Genomic DNA, 20,726 nt, shown 5'->3' with positions numbered 1-20,726 from the left:
ACTTAATCCATTGTTTTAATCCATTGATGGGATTCATAATTTGATGGCAGTATTAGGAAGTGGTAGAAACTTTGGGAGGTTGGGCCTGATGGAAAGAAGTAGGTTACTGGGGGGCATGTTGCCAGGGGTTGCATCTTGTCCCTGACCCCTTCCTCATCCTCAGTTCTCTTGTCCTCCCTCTCTGCTTCCCAGCAGACAGACAAGGCTCCACCATGCCCTTCTATCATGATGTTCTGCCTCACCATTGGCTCAGAATTGATGGAGCCACCCAACCAAGAATGATAACTCTGAAATCCGAGCCAAAATAACTCTTCCCTCCTTTAAGCTGTTTTTCTTGGGTATTTTTCACAGTGACAAATAGCTGTTGAAGACAAAGTTACTATAAAATAGGTTTAACTACCTCTACTACCAAACTTCTGAGTGTTCTCTGAATATCCCACATCTCAGTCACAGACAGTGAAAACTTTGAAGCCTAACCCCTTAAAAACCGGCAGTTTGTGCTTTATGCCACATCTTATAATGTACCGTGTTTGATTATCAACCAAGTTCCTCAAGTTTCCAAAGCATTCTCAATGTCACCTAGCTTGATTGGGTGAGGACTTCTTTACCAAGAAATATGTATAGTACTAACTCATGCTGGGTTTAAGCAATTCAAACACAAATACAAGATAATCATTTTATCTTTATTATTTATATTCATTTTTACTCTTATCAGAAATGCTCTACTTGGGTTGTTCCCCTTGAACAAGGTCAACAACCTATGGCCTACCACCTATTTTTATAAATAAAGTTTTATAGAACACAGCTGTGCTAATTATTTACATACTGTCCACATAACTGCTTTTATACTATAATAGCAAAGTTGAACACTTCCAACAGAGATCTGCAAAGACTAGCATATTTACTGTTTAATCCTTTATTAAAAACGTCTGACCCCAGCTCTAGAACAACACTCTCCAGAAAGGACACTTCCTCAACATAAAAAAAAAAAAGAATAATTTCCTTATAAAATAGAACTGTCATAAATAGCTACAAAGGATTCAAGTCCCTAGAGTTTGTATAAGCAGCTGTTAGGAATGCTGGCAAAACTAAGACAAGCAAGTAACAAGTGGACCACAATATGATGAAGCAACACCTGGAAGGAGGCCGCATGTGCATGTTACCCAAATATCTTCCAAAGCAGCTTTGCTAGGGGAGTGCTGTAAGTTCTCAAACATATCAGAATGTTCGCCTGGGCTTAGCTCACTGTCCTCCTTACAGTGGTATACAGCATAAGCCACTTAATTTCTAGTTTCCCACAATGATGAGACTGTATTGATATTCACAACTATCAATTAGCAAAACCTATTAGATGTAAGATCTTTATTTTTTTCATGCCCCAAGTAAGCCTGAGTGGTTGATTCATATTGTTCCCTTATCTGTCCCCAAAGGCCCTGAAGTCACAACCAGAAGAAAGATTTCCTTTTACAAAGCTTTGAGAGCATCTAAGCTTTGGTATCTGACTTGTAATGGGTCAGAGTGCGAGCAGAAGGGTCAGTGGCATTAATCCACTTGGGCATCCAGTAATGGGTCAACCAGTCAGCCCGGCCTGGGTAGTGGCGTTCAAAGATCTGACGGTAATAATAGCCTTCTTTAGTTTTTGGAGTATTGAAGGGAAACTTTTGGGCTGCCGTTGCCATCACTGCATCATCAACCTATAAGAGTGTAAGAGCAAAACAGATTTTTACTTATATTTGATCTAATATCACAAAAAAACAAATTAAAATTGGAAAAGACATGACTGAATTGTACAAGACCCTATTAATTACCATCACTTAGAAAATGCTAAAATATTTATAATATGCATAACTGCAGTAACTTAAAAAACAAAGCACTCATATGCATATTTTTGAAACTTGGGGGCTGAGTGTTTTATTCATTTTTGCCTAAGAATGTCTGACACCCAGAAGATACCCAAAAATGTGCTAAATGGTCAGCAACAATTATTAAACTGCACTCTTTCTCTTGATTCTAGATACTACTTATAATCCTTTGTGCAACTTAAATCTTACATAATTGTTATAAAAGAGGGACTACTTATAGAGACTGTGGGTTTCTCCCATACACACAAAGCATCCAAATTAAATACAATTTAATTTAGGTGTAGCTCTACACCTAAATTGTCCTATTCCAGAAATGTTTATAAAGAGACTATACCTGATGTTCAACATATTCCTGTAAAATCTTGAACCAGGAGTTCTTGACTGAGGTTATTCCATCACTGAAGGCTTCTTTTGGTCGCCAAAGAATCTCTTTAGGTAGCAGGTTGGAGTCCTCAAACGTCTCTCTCAGAAGATGTTTTTCTACTCCGTTCTGACAAGAACACAAAAAAGCATCAGTAAAAGTCACAAAGGTTACCTACAACAACAGGCACTTTTCATCTAGAGTCGATTTACTTACTTTTGGAATTCTCAGTTCTGGTGGCAAAGACAAGTAATAGGAAGAAAATCGGTGATCCAGAAATGGGACTCTCAGTTCAAGGCTTAAAGGAAAAAGAACATCTATATAAATATGGTTACTTAGCACCTGTCAGGTCAGAAGGCAGGACAGAGTTTCCTAGCAATTCAACCAGATTGAGTAATGTAAATATTACACTCATTTTACCACCCTCTTAATGGCTGCCATAGGCTAAGAGATGCATATAAAAATCTTCATTCAAAATAAATACATCAGCTAGGGTGTAAAAATACCTGTTGGAAAATATTACTTTCCTTTCCTGGCTATGAAATGTTAAATGTGTTCCTCCCCCAACTCCTAGACAGAAAAGTTATGATTCATAAGTGACCTGGTCATTGCCTGGAGTTTTTGACTGACTGTTTTCTCAGTGAGATTATCTCATCTGTTATTAGCAATTGTAATGACAATTCAGTACTTTCTACCACTAACTAGTTAACAAATCACATACAATATGCAAAATCAATGACTGTTCCAAGATCAGGGCTATATAACCTGTGCTCTGAATCCTAGTGATTGGTTAGGTCAAGAAGACAGGGTAATAAGCATGGATCCAGCCCATCCCCACCCCCTTTCTTTAATTATTTCCTAAACTAAGTGTGATTCAGCAGAAGAAACTAAAACACTTAAAGTGTATTGGTTAGCACATACAGTAAAAGGGTCTTCAAGTCTGCAACATGCTCAGTTAAAACACAAAAACTTACCCAAGGGGAAATAACACAAAAGAAACTTGGTTTTCTGTAACCCCATCAAACCTCTTGCACCTTCACTCCATGTCCCCTCAGGGTCACTGCAGCATCGAGGCAACATGGCACTCACACAATACTTGTTATGTGGAGTTCATTACTTTCACTTCTCTAAAAAGACTTAAAAATAGCAGCAGCGCCCTTCCCTCATGGTCTTTCAGATATGACAGAATGCTGTTACGCTTTCTTAAATGGCATGTATTCAACTGTACACAGTAGGGATGTCATCATGGTCTTTCCATAATGCATATTCGCCCCCTCTATCACTCTTTCTTATTTCAACAGCCCACAGAAGACTTCTCTCCATTACCATGGCAGCACTTACACCATAGCCCAATTCTTTGGAGCTAAAAGAAAAAAGTCAAATATAGCCCAAAACAGCCACTGATCTCAGTTTCAAAGTTTTTTTGATTATTTTCTTTTCTCTACAATCACTTGAGAAAATATGGAGTTACCCATGGGCAGCAGTAGTTCGATCTGCACGAAGAACATCAAACAAATAGAGTTCCTTCAGAAGCCTCTCGCTCTCCTCCTCGGCCTTCTCAGGAGAAGGAGCCTATTTTACCAACAAAGACCTGATCAAAAGCTTTGCTTTCAGTACACAAAATAGCTTTTATTTCTCCCTCGTATATATATATTACAATGCTACAGGTGGGTAAGACAGAAGATGAACGAGGTTGGGGTGGAAGTAACTGACTGGACAGAAGCAGGCAAAGCTTTATAAAACCAACCTTCCCTCCTCAAAAACTGCAAGTGTGAGAACAAGTAAAATGGGCACACTGAGCAATGGCAATAAGTATACAGGACTAAGATATGGAAGACAATTCTCATGTTTAACTAAAAACTGGAAAGAATCTGATACTATTAAGACTTTCACCTTCCGGAAAGAAACACAAAGCAGATACTATCCAATTTCTTCACACATACAAACTTACAAGATACTCATAAATGTTACTGGCACATGGAAAGGAAAAAAAATAGTGGAATAATTCAGACTTTTCTTAGTCTAGCACAAACATCCCTTCACTTCAGAGTACTCACCTTATGAAAATATATGTAGCCCTGTGTGAGTTCATCTGACCCTTCTCCAGAGAAGATCACCACACTATCCGTGTTCTTCCGAATATACTTGGAAATTAAATACATACCTTAAATATGAGAGAAATTCATGTTAATATCAATATAACCCTCCTCCAAAAATGTCTGCTACTTGGTTTTCACAAACAACTTCAAGCTTTCCTACCATGGTGGGCTTTGTATTAATATAGTTTCCAAAATAATGACCTTAATATTTACAAGCCATATGTATATTCTTAATCCAAGTTATACTATTGCAATAAAATAGCCCAGAAAACATTCTACAATTTTATAAACAGGTTTCAAAATTCTAATGTTTTTAGACTCAAGAATGCCCAGCTTGTAATTTTGCTAAATAGAACAATGACTTGAATATCTAAAAATCATTCCTCGCACACTGGTATTACTACACAAAAATAAGGGTTTTAAACAGTGCTATGGTTTGGATGTGGTTTGTCTCCCAAGGGTTCACGTGTTGGTGCTTGGTTCAGTGTGGTGATAGGTGCTGGGACCTGTAAGAGATGGAGCCTAGCAAGAGGTAGTTGAATTTTGGGGACCTCTGCCCTTAGAAGACATTAAGGTAGTTTTCTCCTGGAACTCCAGCTAGTACTCATGAATTGTTTTAAAACAGCCTCTTTCTATTCTCTGGCTTCCAGTCTGCTACATGATCTCTCCCTCTTTTGGTGCTCTCTTTGATGCACTCCATCATCAAGTGATATGGTCAGGTCAGGGGAGGCCCTCACCAAAGTGCCCTGTAAACTGTGAGCTAAACGAATCTCATTCTTATAACTTACCAGCCTTAAGTATTTCATTATAATAACAGAAAATGGACTAGTTGTTTGGTTTGTTTTTTGTGTTTTTTCCCCTCCTGCTACTCTGCATTTATCAAATTTCACATTTAGGTGAAGAGGGTATAAAATTATGAAAGCATTCTTGTTTATCATCACCCCTAAAGCAGAGCCCTTTCACACGTTCTTTTCTAATTCTGCCCTACTCCATGAAATTTCAGTAACAAATATACTGTATACATGCTTATTCACTATGATGATTTGGAGGGCCAAAACCAAGGGTTTTTTTGTTTGTTTTTGTACTCCAAGCAAATGTCTTTAAAACGAGGTATACCTAAGTCAGTAGCATTTTGGAGGCTCAACAACATTGGATTCATCTGATTTGGGGTATACTTATAATCTCAGTATGCATCTATCAGATAAAACTAGTATTGTTTGCAGGGCAATAACAGCAAGTGATTAATAAATACATCTAAAATAAGTTCTCCTTAAGGAAATGAATTACAACATAGACTTACAGACCACAGACTTCCTTCAGTATCCATTGGGGATTGGTTCCAGGACCCTCCTTCAGAACTCCCACAGAATGAGATAGCATTTGCATATAACCTATACTACACATACTGTCTCATATACAGGCATATCTCCTTTATTGTGCTCTGCTTTATTGTATTTCAGATAATTTGTTTTTTACAAATTTAAAGTTTGTGCTAATCTTGCATCAAGCATGTATATCATCATTTTCCAAAAACTTAGCTAATAATCAACATTTTTAGGCAATAAAGATTTTTGTGTTGTTTTGTTTTTTGTGATGCTATGGTTTGAACTCAGGGCCTCATGCTTGACATGCACTCTATTGCTTGAGTCACATGCCAGCCCTTTTTTGATTTTAGTTATTTTTCAGATAGGTTCTCATGTTTTTGGGCTGCAATTCTTCCTATGCCTCCCACATGCATTACAAATGCATGCCACCATACCCAGCTTGTTTGTTGCAATGGGGTCCCACTAATAAAGTATTTTTTAATTAAAGTGTACATTATGTTTATTAGACATAATGCCATTACACACTTAGTAGACCACAGTATAGAGAAAACATAAGTTATATGCACTGGGGAAAAAAAAACTTCATAACTTACTTTAACAATAGTTATCTTGTTGCAGAATTTATAAGATCTCTGAAGGATGCCTGTACTTTAAATCATCTCTAGATTATTTATAATATCTAATACAATGTAAGTGCTGTGTTGTGACATCACAAAATACCTTACCTACTGATGCTCGAACTGTTGTAATGTCATAAGTTTCCAAGGAAAATATGACTTCATCCAGGGCCTGAATGCCTTCCTCAGAGTTAAAGAGGACTTCATGATGTTCACTTCCAATATGGTTTGCCACCTAATTATATATATAAAAAAAAAACAACACATACTTGTTATTTAAAGAAAAGAACTACTCTTGAAAAGGAACCGAAGGTATTACAAATTGACAACAGTGAAAAGTAAACAAGGCAAGACAATAGGAAATGACTCCCCAGGCACCACATAGAAGCCTAGCCAGGGCCCTTGCGGCTCCTCACTCTGCCCCTCTCAACCACAAGACGTAAATCTTCCATCAACTCTTCCCATTCCAATGCTGCAACCCAACAGTCAAAAACATCCAACTAGGGCCCCACCGTCCCCATCCATCTTACCCACCACCTCATCTCTCTCCAGCCCAATGTGCTCCCACTCTAAATTTAGTCTCTGCCTCCTTTGGCCCTCCGGAAGTGCCTAATTTTATATCCAGCTTGTTATTCCTACATGGAATGGCCCTTCTCCTCTCTTAAATTTTTTTTGACTATTTTGGATTTTCCCAGCATCCATCAACTTGCATTGGGACTGCTCTCTAGTCCATTCTAAGTTCTTCCAAGCAGAACCAGGTCTCTTCTACACTGAATATGTACAAGTTTTGTTCAATCTATAATTCTAAACACATGCTTTATAGAACCAAAACTGTTAACAGTACACATTTACAAAGTACTCACTACATGGTAGATTCTATCCTGCATACTTCATATGAATTATCTATTTTTACTTCCGAACTATCTCATCAGAGACACTATTACTCCCATTACGTAAATGAAGGTTTATGAGATACAGCCAAGATTTGAAACCAGGAGTCTGGCTCCAAAGCTTGCAGTCTTAACACTGTTCCATGCCTTTACTTTCAGAAGGACAGAATTATTATCATAGGGTCTTTTTTGTGAGGATTGTATAGACCATGGTAGATTAAAGTACCCAGGGTACAATGTACAACACAATAGATATTTAACACATATATTTCATTCAATTTAAGACAATTACCAGAGTCAATATAGCAGCAGAAATGGATCATCAATTATTAACTTGATTTTCATTCTAATAACAAGTCTGTTCTAATTACTTAATGGGCAAAGAAAGAGAGCACCTTACCTTTCTAGCAGCGAGTAAATCGGGGCTGTCTTCCATGCCAATGGCAAAGGTCTGAAAAGGATATTGTACTTGGGCCTCTTTCAGTTGCTTCAACAAGGTGGCAGCAACCAAGCTGGAGTCCAAGCCCCCTACAAGGAAGGGAACAAGGATTCTTATACTGGTTATGTGCCTTTATTAAACAGAGACAGATATAATTTACATACTGTTAAGTACTGGAATTATAGTTTTACCATTTTAGAGCCTTAAGATCTGTAAATTGAAATCAACTCTAATAAGAAAAAAATACACAGACCCTGTCTATTTACAGACACTGTAATAATGCTAACTGTTTAAATTGGTTTAAAAATCAGTACACATCAAACCCCAGTACTGTCAAAAAAAAAAAAAAAATCACACAGGATTCTGAAGAATGTGGTATAACTAACTAGTTCTTACACTAAGAATCCAGCTAGCATAATTGTAAGTTGCAGTGCTACTGTGACTATTAAATATGACTTTTACATTCTCTAATAAAACAGATATTAAATTACATAGCAAATATTTTTCACAGTCAAAACTTTAGGGATAGCTGCATATCTTTTCACTTAAACACATACTAAATATTATTAGGGCTTTTTTTTAATTGACTCCACCTGATAAAAGGCAGCCGATCCTTCTGTCTGTCATCAAACGCTTCTTAACAGCATTGTCAAAAAGGATACGCAGGTTGTTTTTCACAGTTTCTATCTCAAAACCTATAAACACAGAGCAAATGAAAAGGCTCCAGAAAAGCAGAGACCAAATTAGCTACTGAAATGTGGTACACAGTCATGCACATCATCACCACGACCATCTCGCAAGGGCAGAGTCTGCCGAATCAAACAGGATGCAAGAATGACTTGATTCCTTTGGTGGGAAGGAGTGGGAGTAGGTGGGTGGGCACTTGTTACCTGGGAAGAGTTTCTCCACGCTGTCATAGAGGGCGTGCAATGGTTCATCGCGACAGTGATGATATTTAACCATTTCCACAGATGCAACTTTGCCATTTGGCTTTAAATCCAAAACTTCATAGTGTCCCGGAAGAAAAGGCTCTACTTTTAAAAAGGGTGTTGTGGAGTGCTTCAGTGAAACAAGACCTACAAATTCAAAAAAACTTCTTCAAATAAGGTAACACTTCACAGTAACTTTTATGACTAGTTAGTATCTTCTAAACTCCTGTCTTCCCTTCTAATACAAATTCATTATATAAGTAAAATGTGAGGGAAAATTAATCTACTGGAGAGATTCACAGCACAATTGCACTGATTTGCTGCAATTCAAAACAAAAGGAAAATGGCCTTTGACCCATTTTGAGATGATGGTGTGATATGAGGCAAAGGTCCAAAACATCATTTTTTTGCATGGAGTCTGAAGATACTATTCTTTTCACTACTGAACAATCTTGTTCAATTCCTTCCTCCATCTGAAATTTCTGATCAAGAAAATCTATTTTCTGTAATAAAGCAAATACAAAAAGGAAAGACATCTGTGAAGAAAAGAGATGATCGTAAGTCTATTAATTTTATGATATCCTGGGAGTCATTTCTTCATCATCACTGAAGTATTCTAATAGCCATGGTTCCCAATCCTTTAATAAGCAAAATGATCCCACTGTTAGGTACTATTAGGTACTTCAAACTCCTTTAGTTATACACCTAACTAATTCTGTGTGAATGTATGAATAATTTTCTCAGGAAATTTAGGCAATAAGCAACCTAACATCACTATGATCTTTGACACAAAAGTCAATGTTTTATTGCAAATAATAACAGCCTATCTATACAGAATACTAATTATGATTTACTGCTTGAGTTTATTAACCCAGTAATTTGTGTAGCATAATATTCAAAGACCAAAGAACACAGATGTTCTCATTAGCTAGCAGAGCTCAAGTATACACCTCTATAGAGGCTAGGGAGTGACTTAAAGGTTTTAAACAGAGCATCATGATCAAATAAAAGGAAAACCATACTGTATATGAGATCATTTGGTTTGGAAAAGGGCAGAGTTAAGGGTATAGATACGAACAATCATGCAATTTCAGAGAGTAAATTATAGGTGAGATTATAGTTACATGTCAAGTGACCATTGGGTTCAAAAGAGACCAAGTGGAAGTAGGAGACTACTTTTTGTTTGTATTCTCTTTGCCAGACTTCTCTAATGGAACTTTAGGTAACTGACATGTAATACTTGCTCTTTGCTGACTGATCATACTAAAAATGTCTGAAAACAGACCAAGTGACGTTATCTATTAATACCCATACCGTGACTAGTGCTCTAGAATGCTTTGACTTGATCTCATTAACCATGCTCAGCCAGTATTAAATATGAAAACTAAGTGAGAAAGGATTTAAGGAATGGCAAAAAGACCACATTCCAGGGTATTATTGCTCTCTAGATAAGTGATAAAAGATGACTGTGTGCACAGTAATGGCCAAAAGGCAACTTTCAGTGAAAGTAGCCCACTTTGACTAGATTAGACCAGAACTTGTTTTTCACTTGGAACCAGGTATAGAAGGAAAAGTTTATTGTCAAAAACTGCTAAGTATGTGTGTTAGTCAGCTTTCTGTTGCTGTGACAAAATACCTGAGACAAAGAACTTAAAGGGAGGAAATGTTTACATTTTGGCTCCAACTTGGAAAGTGCTCAGTCCATGGTAGCTTGGCCCTATTGCTTTTGGGCCTATGGCAAGGTAGTACATCAGGGCAGAAGCATATGGTGGAGAAAACCTGTTCACCTTATGGCAGCCAGGAAGCAAAGAGAGCAAGAGGAAGGGGCCAGGGTCCCAATGTCCCCTTCAAGGTCAGAGGATCCAAGACTTCCTTAGTCACTTATAAAATTTTGGATTGTCCCCTATGGGATTTTCAAATATGATCTAGAAGAAAACACAAAACCAAGACAATAATGAAAACTCATAGGAAAATTCTATCATTACCTTTAGCTTCTGAACACACAGCCAGAAATCCATCTTCTGTTAAAGCTTTAAACAAAGGTCTGACTCCATAGGTATCTCTGCCCAGGAACACTTTCTTATTAGCAGTGTCCAGTAAAATAAATGCAAACACCCCATCCAACATACAAATTGTTTGCTCAATTCCTCCTTTGTCATACAGATGAAGGATTATCTCACCATCCACTTTGGTCTGGTATTCAAACTCAAAACGTTGTTGCATCTTAAGGAAGGAGAACAAAACAAAACTGTTAGGATTCTGTACATTCACTAATAATTTATGGCAAAGTTGATTCAATATTTTTATGTTCTAAAATCATTTCATATTCTGGTGATTTGGAAGAATCATGGAATTATTAAATTATAGCCTGTTTTAACTCACGATTCTGCCGATTCCTTACAATTTAAAGCTGAGACTGTGACAATTTTAGTTGCATTCTGATTAACAGGTTGCAGTAGCAATATACCAGAACAGTAAGGCATGGAGGGATAGGAATGAACATTCTATCCATAATACAACATATATATATATATATATATATATAGTCATTCCTTACTCCATGAGGGATTGGTTCCAGGATGCCCCATGGACAACAAAATGTGCAGGTACTCAAATTCCTTACATATAGTATTTACATAAAACCTATACATATTCTCCTGTATAGTTTAAATCATCTCTAGATTATTTATAATACTGATTAAATATAAATGCTTTATAAATAGTTGTTAGGCATGTTGCCTAGGAAATAATGACAATAAAAAAAAATCTGTAGACATAATTTTTTTCCAAATATTTTCCACAAGCATTTAGTTGAATCTGTGGATGTAGAACCCGGGCATATGGAGAGCTGACTGTATGTCAACTTAGAAAATAGTTTGCCCAGTTTCCATGATTCTAAAAATGTGTCTAGCAATTGTCAACTTTTAGTTTGGGAATTCAGTATCAGCTGAGGTTCTTCCAGTTCAGCCTCAAAGACCTACCTATGAAAATATAGAATGAAAGAGAAGTATATTTGACACTAATCTTTGGCAATAAATGATTCCATTCCATTAACAGACATGGTCCAAACCAAGTGCTGGTCCCCAGGAGTGGACTATAATAACCAGTCTCTCCCCTACTGCAGTGACATTAAATCTCTTTACTGATATACAAAATGACAGTTAGGGCTTTATCATTCCACATGCCCCAAATAAACAGCAGAGAGACTATTAAGTGACCATATACAAAGTGAGAGGGCTTGATAAAGCTGCCCAAAATTCCAAGACTCTGCACTACCACTTTCAAACTGTTGAGGCTAAAAAGTCCTTATGTTTCTCTTTCTTTATATTTCTCACATTTTTGGAAATAGGAGAATCAAAATAAAATCAGTTACAATTCTTGAGTTTAACCATTAAAAATATATATTTACATTTCAAAAAGTAAATCCATGTATATGTATGACCTGCAAATACGCTCACACACTTTTGTCCAAAGCACTCACAGAACTACCCAAAAATGGGCTTTGGCTGCCTCTGCAGTGCCACCACCTAGTCACTCCTCCCTCTTCTGCGAGACTACCAGAGATGGTCCTTTTACTAACACTTCCTCTGACCTTTCTGAGCAAAAGCACCTAAGGAATAAATGACCCTAAAGCACCTTGTAATATTAACAAGCAACAGCCTCCCAAATCTACCTCCCCGACTTTCAACTCCTGCTGTTCGGCATAAACCTTGCAGTCAATTTATTCAAAGAGCAGAGGGGTCACACATGCGAATTCCTGATCTCATGAAGTTATACTCCAATGCTACTGAAGCCCTCATGTCTTACCACTGCCCTGAAGCCCTGAAGTCATACTGCATTGAACTTGTTGCAGGCCCCTCTGTTTGCCCTCCCTCTACTCTCAGCACACCTCTGGCTGTACTTCAGTAGTATTAGTAAATTTTATTTTTATTAAAATTAAAAAAAAAAAAAAAAAAGCCAGGCACTGGTGACTCGTGGCTGTCTGTATTCCTAGCTACTTGGGATGTTGAGTTATGGAGGAATGCAGTTCCAGGACAGCCCAGACAAAAAAGTGTGAGACCCCATCTCAATGGCAAAAAGTTGGGCATGGAGGCAGGAATTGTAAAAATAGGATTGCTGTCCAGGCCAGCCTGGGCAAAAAGTGAGAAACCATCTCCAAAACAACCAGATCAAAAAGGGCTGAAGGCAAGGATCAAGCAGTAGAGTACCTGCTTTACAAGTGCAAAACCCTGAGTTCAAACCCTAATCCCACCAAAACAAAAAGGGGGAGTGGAGCTTTGGAGCTATGTTTCTGAAAATACTTTCTATAAGCCACAGAACTACCCAAAAATGGACTTTGCTGCCTCTGCAGTGCCACCACCTGGTCACTCCTCCCTCTTCTGAGAGACTACCAGAGATGGTCCTTTTACTAACATTTCCCCTGACCCTTCTGAGCTAAAGCACTTAAGGAATAAATGACCCTAAAGAACATTCTGTTCTTGACACAGGTTTCCAGTTGCCCAAATTGCATAAATTCGAATGCTTGGTGGAAGCAATGGAACTCCTTTGCAAATGTAACATTTGGCTAATTTAGAAATTAAATATTTTCAAAATATTTAGTTTCTTGCAACTTTTTAACAAAACAAACAGCAACATCTTTCAAGTAAAACATTATTTCTTACCTCATTTAAGGGAAAAGCCAGGCTGATATTGCCATGGTTCAACCTAGCACTCTCCTGTATGTGATACAGGTTTGACTGGTATTCAAACGATTTCCTCTGCTATCTCCTACTACCGTGAAACTCCATTCTTACCTTTCCTGCTCATCTCCAAGCACATAGAAATGTGAGGCCTCACGTACAGGAGGCCCTGATAAATGTGTGCAACGAATGTGCTGGATAACTAAAAACTTTTCTAATGACAAGCCTATTTTTAGTTTTCTTAAAAGCAAACTGGCAAAAGCTACTTTCAGAAATTAACAATAGCCACAGAGTGGCTAGAATATAAGTCTATACCAATAAATGATAGGCACATATGAAGTCTCAAAAATTACCAAGAAATAGCACACTGAAGGCCTAAACTTTACTAAAAACTGCCTCAAAACAAAACAAACAAAAAAACACAAATTAAAAAAAATAGTTGAACATATTCTTGGGAATCATGAACTATATGGTACAAAGTATTATGGAGTATTAGATTTAATAATGGTGTTGATGTTAGAAAAACATCTTTATTCATTGTTGTTGTTTTAAGACAGGGTCTCACTATTTAACTCAGGCTGGCCTTGATCTCATGATCCTCCTACCTCAGTCTCCCTAGTGCTGAGAGTTCAGGTGTGTGGCACCAGACTTAGTTAAAAATGTCCTTCTTTTTGGGAGACATTCTTACATATTTAGAGGCAAATTTTCATAATATCTACAACATACTCTCTCTCAAATAATTCAGTCAAAAAAAGGAACATGTGCATGTGTGTCAAAAGAGAGAAAAGGCAAATATGGGCAAATATTAACAATCATTCAATCTTAATGCTCATATGCCTTCATTCCTTTCTGCATGTTTGAAATTTTTTCAAAAGTACAAGGTGAGGAGGGGGTTAACAAAAAACAACTTACAAATTAGAGATTAAAATTTTTTTCTTATGAAACAGTCAAATAATCCTGAATTTGAAGGCTCTCATCAAATTTGGCTTCCTAGAATAATAATTTCTATCTCCTCACCCACTTGCATCCTAAAAGTAAGCTTCATTGGATTAGAAAATTGCTCCAATTTTAATGCTGCTAAAAATCTTAATGCATTCCACTGCAACCCATCACTTTCTACCCTTTGGTTCTGATTAAGTGTACAATTGCAATAAGTAGCTCAGTGGCCACATTTATGAACATTTCCAAACTATTCACTTCCATCCTTCCCTTACAATCCTCAATCGCTGCTGCCCTTAGAAGAATACTCCAACTTCTGCCTATGGCTACTAAAACCTGCTGGTTGGTCCTTCCAACCCTACTTTCCCCACTCGCCCCTCACACACGCAGAGCTGCTTCCTCCCGAGTCCTTCGACACTTGCCATTCCCCTCTGCATGAGATGTTCTTCCCATTCTTGCCAGGTATCTTTGTCATCAGGTCCCAGTTCAAGTGCCACTTCCTCAAAATCCCTTCTCTGACCACCCTTCCAGAAAGTGGATCTCCCATATTCACTGATTCTATATTTGTTCTTCCAGAAATCCTATTATATGAGCAATAATTGTTTTAGTCTGTTCCTAAAAAGAACCAGCTCCACTAGAGTGGAAAGCTAACCCTCTTCACCACTGTAACCACTCCCCCAACTTTAGGTTCTGCTTTACAGTCCTAATTAATATCGAAACTTGTAAAAAAAAAAAATTCTAAGAATCAAAGAAACTGAATTATAATCCCCATTTTTATCACTTTTTGTAGAACCAAGTCCTTTCACCTCTTTGTTCATCAATGCTCTATACAACTATGTGACCAGAGCAAAGATAAAGAACATGAGAAGTGTTTTTAAAAGTAAAAAAGCATTACAGAAAATATAAAATACTGTATTAACCAACTAGCTCTGAACATTAGTCTTATGCAGACATCTTCTGGTTTCATTTTGCTTACCGCTTTGTGGTTGTAGATTTCACCATTGTAACAGAGCCACAAATAAGGATATTTCTTCACTCGAATTGGCTGCATCCCAAACAGGGGGTCAACCACTGCCAACCGGTGAAATCCAAAGCAGCAGTTGGTATAACCATTGACATTCTCAAAACGAAATGCATCTGGACCCCGGTGTGCAATCTTCATAGCACTCAGACACTGCACAGAAAGGCAGTCATCGCTGCCAAAGAGCGCCCAAATGCCACACATGGTGCAACAGAGTTACAAACCCTTTCTGGAGAGAAAAGCAGACCACGTAGTCCACAATTAATCCTTGATTCCAGAAAGTTGCATAAACCACTTCAAAATTTAAAACCTACAACATGTTACAGTAATGTTCCTACTAGGTTGGCAGGCACATAGGAATAGAAAAAAATTTAAATTACTAGCAAGTACTCAAATAAGACACATTACCTTTACTCAGCACCCAGTCAAAGCTTGCATCTCTCCTGCTTTCAGGTTTGGTTTTCAGTTGGTAGTTGGCAGTATCCAGGCTGCATCATACATTTATTTGCTCCCAAGACAGATAAACATGCAGGCTGCCTCTAATCAGTGATCCCAGACCCAACTTTCTCCACCCCATAATCTCAAATACCCTCAGAATCGAGGAGATTCTCCAGATGAATACAGTCTCCACTTGGGTCTCCTTGTCAATTAAGTACATTCTCTTTACCTGTACTAACTGCAGGTAGACTATGGAGGAGGGTACAAGAGCAGATGATATATATTGCTAAGTGTATTATCAAGACAGACAGTTCCTGTAAGCATTTCACAACGTCTGCCTTACCTCTAAGTGATTTATTCAAATGTAATTGAAGAACTAGAAAAAGAAAGCAATATAATCTGTTATCAGATATCCTAACAAACAAAACATTTTGAGTTGAGAAAAGACACAAAATGTTCCCTACCAAAATGTCCTAAAGGACAAAAATGCTCTCAAGTATCTGTCTCAAAGCTGTATTGGTTAGTATGAAAGCAAAGTACGTAGGCTTGATACATCAACATCCCTGAGAGAGTTAAAAAAGAAAAAAATTGGCACAGACATGTAAATAACCAGGAAGTAAATAATTCCAATTTCAGATTATCAACTGTAAAAGAAAAGCTTGTTCCTTTTAGATACTAACAGATCAAAACAGTTATTTTAACAAAATATCTCAAACTTGAAAAATTAACTACTTCTGTATTTGTTAAACATACAGATCTGTAGCAAATGCCCAGATAATATGAGACACATACTCTAAAGTAAAAACACATATTCACGTTACATCACTTTCAGCAATTCTTTGAGGATATTTCATTTGTATCAACAGGAACCAAAAGCTTTTTATTTTGCCAGATCAAAATAATGGTAAATGATATCAATTCAAGCAAATTGAAAATGAATTACCATATGTTTTTTGCAGTCCCTTCCTACAGTTGGACAAACAGCTTACAATGGAATATTTACTTGAGATTTAGTGGGAAAATTCACTGAGATAAGTGAGGTGACTACTAATAAGCAATATACCTTTGACTCAAGGCCAATTAAAGGTGGGCTGGGAAAGGCTCTGAAAATCAAGTGTGATCATGGGGAATCATTTGCCTACATCTCCTTAATGTTGCTTAGAGGATTCCAGTATTAAGTCTGTTACACCAAACACACTAGCCACTGACATGCAGGGGAAAGGTTATAGCATGCTCTTCCTCCAGCAGGAAGAAGCAAATTAAAGCTATAATCTATTAATTTTATTGAAATCAGCCTTCGAAAAGGGCAAAGGCCCTACTTGTAATGTGTTTTCCTTTCCGCTGTTGCCTGTTCCCAGGAATTTTCCATATTTCTCCTAAATTTCTATAGCCATGCTGTCCAATAGGAATGTGAGACGTCATTTTAAACACTAGTTAGTCCCATTAGAAAGGTAAAAAATAAAAATTAATTTTAAACATATTTTATGTAACACAATATATACCCCCAAATGGTATGATTTCAACAATGTAATCAATATTTAAAAATTACTGATGAAGCAGGGCTGCAGCTCAGTGGCAGGGCGTATGTAGGCGCGAGGCCCTGAATTTGATCCTCAGCACCGAAAGCAAACAACAAATAAAAAATTAAAATTAAGGATGAGATATTGTACATTGCTTTTTCTACTAAACCACCAAAATCTGGTGTGCTTTAAACCTATCAAACATCTCGATTCAGACTAAATACCACTTCAAGGGCTCAATACAGGCCATTCCATTTCAGCATTTAACTTCTACTTAGCACCTACCTAAACTTCATCTTATACCCTATTTTAAATTAAAAATGTCAGTACTAAACCCGTGGGCAGGTGCAAGACCTACTTTACTTCAACCAATGCAAAACAAGTTAAGTGCTACCAAATTACTAATCGGGCACTTGGCAATGGACAGTGAACAAACAATATAGGCCATGGGCCAAGACAAAACAAAACAAAAACCTGTCCCTTTATTTAAAATAGTAATGTTAATCTGAAGTCAGCCCTGTAGAACAGACATGCACTACGGAAAGGCATGCCAATTCTTTTGCCTTGTTCTGCTTTTAGCTGCCTGGCTCCCTGAACGGATGTCGTCTTGGCAAGGTTTGCTCAGAAAGGTATTAGAGGAGTCTTTCGGGGTGGGGAGGGGGCTGGGAGGAAAGGTGAGTGGAGGCGAGGAGAGAGGATCCAGCGAGACTGCCCATGCAGAGACCCTCCCTCCGGAGCTGGACCAAGCCACATCAGGGTCCCACAACACCCGACTGCGCGCAGACCACGTGCACGCTCCAGCTGGTCCGCAGCAGGGCCCCGGGGCTGCTGAAATGACACAGGCTTCCACCCGAGATAGTTTAAAAAAAAAAAAATCTTAACATTTACAGGAGCCACACTCAGGCCGCTGCCACCTTCTCTCCGGAGCGGCCCAGCCTCCCGGCCACGCTCCACTCAGACCCACAGGACCACAAGGGAGGTCCTTCCTCGCCACCTTGCTCCCAGGTGCGCAACAATCGCAGGGCACCGCCCCACCCTGGGCTCCGGGAGGAGCCGCAGCATCCGCCGGGCGCCCGGGACCCGCGCCTGCCCGGTACCAGGATGCAGCGCATCCTCCTCGCCTTCCCGGGGCGCACAGGGAGGGCGCTGAGCAAGGCGGCTGGCCTAGCTTACCTGGGCGCGAGCGGGTCGGGTCGGGCCGCCGGGCGGAGCCGAGGCCTGGGCTACAGAATGCAGGCGGGGCGGTGGCGCTGTTCCCACCTTATACCGCCGGCTCCTGTAATGCGTGCGGGAAATTTCATCATGTCGGCAAGGACCAACCAGCGCGCGCAGGGGCGTGGCCCGCGGTGCCGACGGGCCTACGTGGGGGCGGGACCGAGGGCGGGGTTGAGGGAGAGGGTTGGATGGACCGGGAGGGCTGGATGGAGAGGGTGGCAAGCGAGGGAGACAGAAGGAGCTGCTCGGCTTCCAGTTCCTTGACATGTTAGTGAACCTGTTTAAAGGATAACTTCGAACGTTCTTCCACTTGCCTTATTGGCACCTAGGGCCACCTGACCTTCTCTTCTGGCAATCGAGGAGCTTTCCTATGTTTGATTTGTTCCTATGGAAACCATCACCAGTATTTGTAGAGTTCCCTCTGCAGTAGATCTCCTCCATGCCCTTAATTTTAAAGGTTTTCTCCTTTTTTAAGAGAGAGTCTGGTACATAAATGTGGATATGTAAGAGGTGCTCAACCTGCTTTTCCTGAAAAGCATTGACTCCTTGGGCCCAGGAATTAACTAATAGCAAGAGAAAAGCATGGCATCTCTCCTCCACTTTGTATCTGTCTTTGCTCCAAGCCATTCTCTTTGCAGCCACTTTGCAAAGTGACTGGATTCCAGGAAAGACATATAACATCTTTATGACAAGAGACTAAAACTTACTCCAACAGTAAACATTCCTCAGGATGGACCACCTGCCAGGCTCCAGATGACAACTCCAGAATCTCTCCCAAAACAAAGACTGAGATAATGACAACCAGACCACACCTGTGACTGACTTGTTTAGCTATGCATACGTTTTGTCCCCTGCCCCCAGTTCTTTTGTCTACTTAAACCTATAACTCATGTCTGTACCCCAAAGATGGCTGAAGATGAGCTGAGTGCTTACTCTGCCTCTTCCTGAGCTGTGTAATAAATCTTCATTCTCTGCCTTCACCACGCCTCTTTATTTGGCATTTAGGGGCAGGTGACCAGACCTTGCATTTGGAATCTCAGGAGTTTGGGCCTTGGGTCCAAAACTCTGGATAAACAAATATTTGCTAAAATAATTAACCTAGATAGAAATAGCTGGAAGAGTGACCTCCTTTTAAATTAAATACAAGGTAGACTTTATTATGTTCTTCCACCTCCAGGCAAGAAGCATGTACTAAACACTTAGTATGTGACAAGGAAGCACAAAGACGATAGATGACTAAATTCTGAGGGTCCTCCACACCTGAGAATTCTCAGCATCTATAGACTTGGCTACACCAGGCACAGTGACTCATAGCTGTAATCCCAGCTACTCAGAAGGCAGAGATTGGGAGGATCAAGGTTCAAGGCCAGCCTAGGCAAAAAAAGTTAGCAAGATCCCCATATCAACCAACAAGCCAGGCGTCCTGGTGCACATCTATCATCCCAGCTACACGGGCCAATCCAGGAAAAATGTGAGACCCAATCCAAAACTTAAAACAAAAAAGGGATGAGAGTGTGGCTCAAATAGTAAATACCTGCTTAACAAGTGTGTAGGCCATGAGTTTTATATATCTATCTATAGATAGATAGATAGATAGATAGATATCTTTTAAACCTGAGAGCAATGTGGGAAAGTAGTCTTCTATCAGTAGCCAACAATTCAAATTTGTTCAGCCCTGAGATTTATTAAAATGAAGTCTTTCAGTTTCTTTCATGTACCAGTCAAATCATTTCTTCTTAATAGCTCTTTTAAGGTGAATCCATTCTCTTAAAAAAAAAAATGGGGAGGAGGCAGTTGTTGGGGCTTGAACTCAGAGCCTCATACTTTCTAGGCAAGCACTCTACCACTTGAGCCATGCCCCATTCCAATTTTCTAAGATGTTAAAAAATGTATAGTAATTAATCAGAAAACCACCTAGTGATAGAAAGCTAGCCTTTGGTATCCATTAGCTAAAAAACATATATAATAATGAAAAGCTTCATTGAAATTAACAATATCTTAAAGTTATATTTTATTCGACCTGAACTACCTTTATAAAATTAGCATATGCTGATGAATGACAGGAACCCACAACCACACATTAGGCAACAATGAATTAGTGTTCTAATTTGTATGCCTGCCCAGACCATCCACCCCCAAAATAGAAATAGCACAGCATGTGGTTAGCACTTAGCTAGGTCACTAATAGCATCACCTTTGGATCCCAGTAACTAGAGCCTCTGCCCTGGAACCCACACTTGAGCTTTCCTCTGGCCATGAATTTGCTCATTCTTAGGAATAAGGATGCCAACCTGCATAAATGAGCTGTCAAGGTATGAATGGAGCCAGAAAGGGGTGAAAACAGTTGGGATCTGGATTTGGACATAAACCCCCTCCCACAACTGTCAGATCC

The 20,726-nt window shown here is 39.0% G+C and overlaps 1 protein-coding gene across 2 annotated transcripts; it reads right to left on the bottom strand.

The window, feature by feature from the left end:
- Positions 1-669: 669 nt before the first annotated feature.
- On the bottom strand, positions 670-18,450 carry Asns (asparagine synthetase (glutamine-hydrolyzing)). 2 transcript variants are annotated; one of them, XM_020154951.2, is made up of 12 exons: positions 18,293-18,450; positions 15,117-15,390; positions 10,508-10,745; positions 8,484-8,669; positions 8,187-8,288; positions 7,555-7,682; positions 6,373-6,499; positions 4,281-4,387; positions 3,695-3,795; positions 2,440-2,521; positions 2,197-2,352; positions 670-1,694 (listed from the first exon to the last, which is right to left on the bottom strand). In XM_020154951.2, exons 2-12 carry the CDS (start codon positions 15,363-15,365, stop codon positions 1,485-1,487), a joined length of 1,686 nt encoding a protein of 561 aa, XP_020010540.2. In that variant the 5' UTR covers positions 15,366-15,390; positions 18,293-18,450; the 3' UTR covers positions 670-1,484. The 2 variants fall into 2 exon arrangements, with proteins under 2 accessions (XP_020010540.2, XP_073920800.1); XM_074064699.1 differs by lacking the exon at positions 18,293-18,450 and adding an exon at positions 15,570-18,226.
- Between the last annotated feature and the right edge of the window lie 2,276 nt (positions 18,451-20,726).

The sequence above is a fragment of the Castor canadensis genome, chromosome 2 (genome assembly GCF_047511655.1).
Source record: "Castor canadensis chromosome 2, mCasCan1.hap1v2, whole genome shotgun sequence".
NCBI classification, from domain to species: Eukaryota; Metazoa; Chordata; class Mammalia; order Rodentia; family Castoridae; genus Castor; species Castor canadensis.
Note: the sequence above shows the minus strand (reverse complement) of the source record. Positions and strands in the feature narration are given on the sequence as shown.

Bases quoted from the DNA above. Each gene is read 5' to 3' on its own strand.
- Asns (XM_020154951.2), bottom strand. From the start codon at position 15,365: ATGTGTGGCATTTGGGCGCTCTTTGGCAGCGATGACTGCCTTTCTGTG. The intron at 8,289-8,483 runs GTAACAAGTGCC...CTGTGTTTATAG, and splicing joins CGTGGAGAAACTCTTCCCAG to GTTTTGAGATAGAAACTGTG. The intron at 6,500-7,554 runs GTAAGGTGCTCT...ATATATAATTAG, and splicing joins ATTTACTCGCTGCTAGAAAG to GTGGCAAACCATATTGGAAG.